This window comes from Empidonax traillii, unplaced genomic scaffold (genome assembly GCF_003031625.1).
Source record: "Empidonax traillii isolate 1590-97213 ecotype Southwest subspecies unplaced genomic scaffold, ASM303162v1 scaffold334:size599637, whole genome shotgun sequence".
Taxonomy (NCBI): domain Eukaryota; kingdom Metazoa; phylum Chordata; class Aves; order Passeriformes; family Tyrannidae; genus Empidonax; species Empidonax traillii.
In genome coordinates this window covers 551,088-558,473 of record NW_020955527.1, presented here as the reverse complement: position 1 = coordinate 558,473, position 7,386 = coordinate 551,088, and the positions used below count along the sequence as shown (strand labels likewise).

At 38.0% G+C, this 7,386-nt stretch overlaps 1 protein-coding gene across 5 annotated transcripts in view; it reads left to right on the top strand.

The window, feature by feature from the left end:
- The window catches only part of GYG1 (glycogenin 1), an 18,636-nt gene extending 11,802 nt beyond the window's left edge, over positions 1–6,834 (top strand). For 2 of the 5 annotated variants that reach the window (XM_027891888.1, XM_027891885.1), the window contains exons 6-8: positions 2,412–2,631; positions 3,283–3,333; positions 3,544–6,834. In XM_027891888.1, coding sequence (XP_027747689.1) covers positions 2,412–2,631; positions 3,283–3,333; positions 3,544–3,705 — 433 coding nt within the window. In that variant the 3' untranslated portion in view covers positions 3,706–6,834. The other 3 variants (XM_027891889.1, XM_027891887.1, XM_027891886.1) reach the window with 3 other exon arrangements.
- Positions 6,835–7,386: the final 552 nt, after the last annotated feature.

The window sequence follows — 7,386 nt, the reverse complement described above, 5'->3', positions numbered from 1 at the left end:
GGGGGGGGAAGCAAGGGAAGCTGAAATGTTATACAGAAACTCTTTTATCTATTAAGAGCTGCAGAAGATGAGAGCAAGGGGGATGGAAAGCACCAATTGCATAAAAACAATCTGATCTCTGAATGACATCAGGTTACTAGTGTCTAAAGCAGTGGCTAGCATAAGCAGGACTGTTGCTGGCTCAAGATCAAACTGTGTCTTGTGATCAGAATACCATCTGGAATCTTGTCATGCTAAAAGTGGAACACTTATTTAAAGAAATATATGCAAGCCTCAGAATGACTAACTGGCTGAATAGCATTTGATAAGCTAACATCTATTGTAAAGTACGTCCTCTTTCCATGGCTGTCTGTTCGTCGCACGACCTTAATTGTACAAATTACCTTGTTGCCACAAAACACTTGGATCTAGGGGCTCCTGACAAAAATTCCATTTAGCTGATTGAATCAGTTGCCTAACAGAACTCATCAGACCTTCAAAAGCAGAATGCTGGAAATGTAGCCCTTGTAAGTAAAATTCCCTGTGGAATAATTTCCCTTGGTTAGATCAGCAGCTATGCTCTTGATAACCAGCAGTTGGAATATACTGAAATTTAAACCTACTGACATCAATAGCTAAGTTTTTGCAGCTTTGTACAGCGAGACTAGATTTCACAGCAGCCTCGGTAATCCTTTTTCCAAAGGAAAATGCCAATTCATGACAAATGCTCTCTAACTTCAAAACATTGATGAAGGACTTTTCTGGGAGATGGGGAAAGAGATTAGTTGCAGAGGCCAGTGTGGGCATAAAGCTTCCTAACAGTTGAGCTTAAATGTCAGAATAAAGTATTGCGGATCCAGAAGGTATCTAGAAAGCAGATACTGAAAGTATCATAGAAGCTTGGCATCTGCCAACTGTTGTTCTGGCCATAAGTGTACAGAATATCAAGAGTACACTTACCCATTTGCAGCCAGTGTAGCGTAACACTTCTTAGGCATTCTCTTGCTTAAATAGCCTTGATTTTTGAACAGTAACAAGTTTCTTCAGAACAGCAGCAGTCTAAGATGAAGAAAACTTAGGTTGTTTAGTACTGTGACAGCTAATAAAACTAATGTTGCCCTCTTATGCCAAATCTTGACAGGCAGAATTTAAAGTTAAAGCCCAGTAACTGACCTCTTGAAGACGCTTTTTTTTCTTGCGGCTACTGCAAATATTTGGCCTTGTTTCACACACATGTGGGTCTTCATTCTGCAATAAGATCAGTTGTGTTCAAAACATTGAACATGAATACTGAAATATAGTCAAGGATCTTACAATAGTGGGGAACCTCCCTCCTACCCCAATGCATACCGCCTTGGTTTCAATATTCTACAGCTTTTGAAACACACCTGTATTGTTTCCATATGTAACACTGCTTAAACACCTGAGTCCTGGTCAAGCTGACCGGCACGTGCTTAACAAAATGTTAGACAAACTGCTTCGGCATTATTATCCGTTTCAGTCATATTATGCTGAGAAGAAATCGTAAAGTGATACAAATTGAACTAGGCAAGACAGTCACTGTTACTCAAGAGACTGGTACTACTTGTTCACAAAACTTACTCAAGCTGAAATCCAGTTCTGGAACTGTAGAAGAGAGAAATGAGTGTTGTTTCTGCTACTGTTAAGTTCTTTACTTGAGAAGAGGCACATCTCATCTGCCCTTTTCATGCAGAAGAACATACTGATAACAAAACTAGAAGTCCATATTGAAAACTAAGTTAAAATGGTTTTTAAAAGAAACAAAAACCCACCACCAACCCCTGCCCTGTGCCTAAACTAAGGTTATTTAGGAAATAATGGTTGTCTAGCAGGACCCTGCTGCACCAGAATCAGGAGTCCTTTGAAATTACTAGGTTATACAAAGCTATTATTTTGCAGGAAAATGGTCTTCCTGCAGCAGGGCCTTCCAATGATCCATTTCACGGTGCTGTAAACTGAAAGGGTAACTCAACACTGACCCTTCTCTACTTAATGCATGTAATGCCTAACTCTCTGGCTTGCTGACTTTGGAGTAGAATCTTTTTCACTTTTAAAACCAGTTTCGATTGCAACGGCTGCTTGAGACTGCTCTCTCCTGAGCTATGGACACCACTCTAAAGACTTGAGTTGGCTGTAAGTATTTAAATAGTCCAGATCATTAAGTTTTGGCTGTATTCTGACTAGTGTAATGTAGAATTCAGTTTGCATTTTTTCTGTTTTATAGCAATGCTTTCAGTCCCAGTAGGCATTGGCAGTTTGATGATTTAGCATTTAGCCTCTTAAGTATATTCATATTTCTGTTTTCTGGACAAATAGAGAAACTGCAGGTTAAAAAAAAACCTGTCTGCCAGTCAAAACTCATTTTCTAGACACATATATAAAATGGCTTCCAAAATGTTTCTGTCCAACAGGTTTGGTGCAAATACTAAAGTGGTGCATTTCCTGGGAAGCACAAAGCCATGGAACTACACATATGACTCCAGAACAAAAAGCATAAAAGGCAACATGGACGACCCTAAAATAGTTCACCCAGAATTCCTCAACATGTGGTGGGATACCTACATAGCTGATGTTTTACCATTATTAGAACAGCATGGAATTGTTAAAGAAATTACTACAGGTGTAAACATGGTAGGTGCTTTAATAATCTTGTATGTCCATACCCAAGTATGGATGATGGGTTATTTACCATTGCAGTGATTTCGCTTCCCTCTGTCCAATTCATAGCATGGGTGTGTTTTAGTTTGGGGGTTGCAGGGTATTTTGGTTTTGCTCTTTTAAGCTTGGAATAAAAAATACCACAGAAAAGAAGCATGCTATAGTGGTCTTGAACATAGCTGTATGCTTGCCTAAAACAAACTTAGTAAGAAGCTAACCTTGCACCAGATATTGTACTGTAGTAACTTCTTTAACATATACAGAGAAGGGCCCTAACTCTTAATGTGTTGCAGCTAATAAGGTTCTCAAGCAGAACTCCAGTTCAGCATGCAAATAAGTACATACAGATCTTTCATGGTGAAACAAATTTAGGCAAACCTAGGATAACTAGAGAATCAATACTTACATAAAATGGCAATGATGAATCCCAATAATTATTAAAGCCAAAGTAATGATTCTAACTCATTAGAGTTTAGTAGCTTGCATCTGACTGCAGACTTCTTAAGTCTTAGCTTAGTACACGGGCCAATTTAAGTTCTCAACCTCCCCAATACCAAAGTTAATGGTCTCTTAAGATGTGCTTTCTCTTGGTAATCTTGCATCTTTCTAACAAACTATTTGCAGCTATCGGGCTTGGTCTATACTCTGGCTTTCTCTTGTGGCTTCTGTAGAGAGGTATGAAGAACTTTAATTTTTTTTTCCCCTTGCTAACTTCTGTAACTCTGCTTTGTTATTTTGTTAGGAAAGCTGCACAATCCCTGCCCATTGGCAATGCTTGCTACTGCGCATGAGAACATCTACTTTGTTGTCCCATTCTTCTATGGCCTGTTGCTCACTTTAGCTATGCAAAGTATTTCTGTATTTTTACTCTGCCTTTCCTTTTAGGCAGAAGTTACAGAGGCAGTGTCCCACTTATCAGTATCACCAGTATTACCAACTGAATCTTCAGAAGAACGCAAGGAACGGTGGGAACAGGGCCAAGCTGACTATATGGGAGTGGATTCCTTTGACAACATCAAGAAGAAACTTGATACCTACCTTCAGTAGAAATGCCTGTCTCAAACAGTGGTCATGCAAGGACTTGTTCCAGAACTAACAGCTAGAAAGGTATAGATGGTGGTCAGTTACACTTGCTAGTAGCTTGATGAAAAACTCCTTGGCTGAAGGCCTCTGCAGTGCTACAGATGAAGACTGAGCAAAAGCTAGGAAGCAGAATTCCTTGGGCCACCTATTACTGCCCAATTTCCAATTCTCCCTACTAGATAAAACCAGGTATTTTCAGCTTAAATTTTTTTCTGTTGTGATCAATTGGCTCAAGATATTCCTGAAACTGGGTTTGTTGCCTCACCTCATTAAGGTGATTAGCATTGATTCCTTTGCTTGCTGTTTTAGATGTAAAATCTAATTCATGAGATTGCTCATACACTGGAGTGGTAGCCATTCTGCTTTACCATAAATGTATAAATGACACTGGGATACATACAGCTGTAACAGTAATAGCACTGCTTTGCTCTTCCAGTCACAATTGCACTGAAATTTTGACCAGGTTCTTACGCACAGTGCCTACAGCATGGCAGAATGCGTTTTTCAGTTCTGTATACTATGGGACTAGTAAACTGAGTTTTATCTGTTCCTTGCAATGTTGCACTTGATACAAAAATAAAAAGTTGTCATGCATTTCTGTCTTCCCTAAACTCTTGAGCAATTAAGAAAAAGGGAGATCCAAAGTCCTCCAACTAAAATATTCAAGAGTATAACCCTTAAGCTTTGCTAATGCTACTCAGGTTCTCATTAGCAAATGTCCAGCTTTTAGTTGTGTAATTATTTACAGAGTAGACAGTAATTTGCTAGGAAGCTGTTTAGGGCCAATCCCCTTATTAGCTTGCCCTAAGTATAGGATAGAGCAGTGGAGGAAGTACCTGCTGAAGCTACTCACATTAGTAACATGGAGTTTGGGAAGAGGGCCTCTTTCTTTCAAGTGACTAAAGAAACATCACCTCTAACTTAAGCCCTGTACACTGAACTTAGTCTTACATACAGTGGAAATGCTGCTTTGGCAAAGAAAGATTACACAGCTGCTTAAGTAACTGTACTTTCTTGATTAGGAAAACTAGTCTTTCCATGTGTGCAGAGAGTAAAAGGAAGGGCTTTTTTTGCCACACTCGGGCTACACATACTGCAAGATACATGGGAAAGCAGTAAAAATAAAGTATGCTGATGACAGAGATTGGCTGATATCTATACTAAGGTTCAGATTTATGCTTTAGCGAAAAGTCTAACCAGAACAAAATTAGTGTTCTTAGACAGCTATACCCTGTACTAGTCCAGAAACATTAAGAAAATATTTCACTATTTTCTAATAGAGGAGGATTTTGGCTGGAACCTAGTGAGAGTGCTAAACTTTTTAACCTAGAGATAAAATAAATAATCAACAAGCTCTCACAATTTGGTGGTAAAGCAGAAGACATAATATGGGTATGAGAGTTAGTCTGTTTTAACTTGTTTTCACTACTTAATTGCCCTAAGATCAGTTGGTAACCATTTAGGAAAAATCCTAAAAGATGAGGTCCAAAACAAAGTAGCTTGTAGCTATTTAAAAGTACATAGTATCTGAACTCCCAGTTGAAACTAGCCCTTTCCTGTATGTTTTTTTTTTTTTTTTTTTTTTTTGCTGTGGGTTTTTTGTTTGTTCGTTTTGTTTAAAACGTATACATTTGAAGTTGTGTGAAAGTAGGAGGGATTACTAGTTACAGTCTGTAATGACAAAAGTATATCAAACAAGTACTGGAGTTCTGCATGCTCACAGAATACTCTATGGAAAATAGTAAAATACTCTTTTCAAGACAGCTAAACAGTTTTAATTTTCCTCCCCTTGTCTGTATTCATACTAGAGAATAGGCACACTGCATCTTTTTAAACCTAGTTGGAGAGAACCAAGAACATGTAAAGGTATGAGACTTACTACCTGCCTGAAAATTTGGGTTAGCATGTAAATTTTGTTATGTTAATACAACAAGGAGAGATGCTGAATCAGATGAAAACCTGCATGTTTTGGGTTAACAAATATAGCTAGTAAAGAAAGAAAACCTGTAAAAATCATTCTGTCCTAGCCTCTGTAACTCATACTATGGTCAAGTGTTTACCCACAGCCTCAGGAAAGCGAAAGGTATGACATCTATACCAAATTCTATGTAGCTTATTCTCAATAAAATGACCTTTATGTCATTATCTGCCACTATTTTCTCCACAATTGCTGCAGGCAGCTTTTGCAGAAAAGCAGAGATCCCTTTTCTTCTCTTGCAATAGTATCACTTGATTCATCAAGCAGTTTTCTGCTCTGAATGGAAGGTACTCAAAGCAGTAACTGATACCAAGCATTATATTCAAACATCACTATTCAGAAAAATCATAGGGTGGCTTAGACTGCAACTCAAGTATTGAAACTTCATTGCCTTTATACAGCATATAATCTAAGGTGTTCCTTAGATTGTGACAACTCAGAGCAACTCTTGGGAGTTTAGAAGCAATTTTTACATTTACATCTTTATTTTACGCACAAGGTAAAAAACCCCAAAAAATCATAATGATAGACTACTAACTCAGTCTTTGGAATTAAAAATACTTCCAAAAGCTCATTTCTAGAACATACACAAACTCCACAAAAGAGAATGTCAATAGCCAAAGACTACTCAGAGGTCATGAAAAGCAGAAATAAACTCCAAACAACCAGAACACCGGGGGTTTTAACCACCCGAGTAACTGAAGGGCTCCATCAAATCAGACAGGACTTTTCTGTTCTCAGCTTTGACCTTTATCTGTTCTCTCAGATACATTAATGACTTTGTTGGCAGATATCATATAGCTTAGTACCACCTTCAGTAAGTTTTTATTTGGCTTTGGAACATGGAAACAATCGTCTAATAGAAGAAAAAGATACTAGTAATTGTTTTCATAATGATAACTAAGACATTCTGCAAAATGTCAGCACATTTTCACACAAGCAATGATGTAGCTTGACTAGCCAAAGAAATGTGTCTCTTTCCTGTGGAATTTTAACTTGGTGAGTGGAAATAATGAAACAAAGAGAAATCTTTCCTTCATAATCACAAATTATTTCTCCAGCTTATCTCTAAATATCAGAATCTGAACTAGAAAACCTTTATGCAAAAAACTCCCCCCAAAACAACTTCAGTCAGGTTTAGCTCTGTTTTCTTGATCTTTTGTCAACTCTCCAGGGATAATCAGTCAGTGGAGTTCATGCTGTCTTCCATCATTCATGCCCTTTTGATTCTTTCTCTAACAGAGCACGCTTTTCTCCATAGCTAAGATGCTGGCTCCCCAAAAACTGCATCAGCTTGTTAAGTTACATATTTTTAATTTCTTTCTCACTTCTTCCATTAGCTCACTGTTTCTCCAAATAGTAGACATCTTCCCTTTATTTTCTCAGTTCTTTTCCCTTTCCTATGCTTGCAAATCATCATATAATCAGCTGGCTGGTATTCTTAGGACATAAGAAGACATGAAAGGCATTACAAGCAAAGTTAGATTCCATTTCTCTTCTGCCAAGAGCACTTCCCAAATCTAAACAGGACCCAGATATAGCAACCTCTGCCTCCAATTCAAAGTCGGAGCATTACGGTGAAGGCAGCAAAATGTTAGGTAAATGGATATCAGAAGACCAGAATCAAATGGAAAGAAAGGAATAGACAAGAATATTCAACTAATACT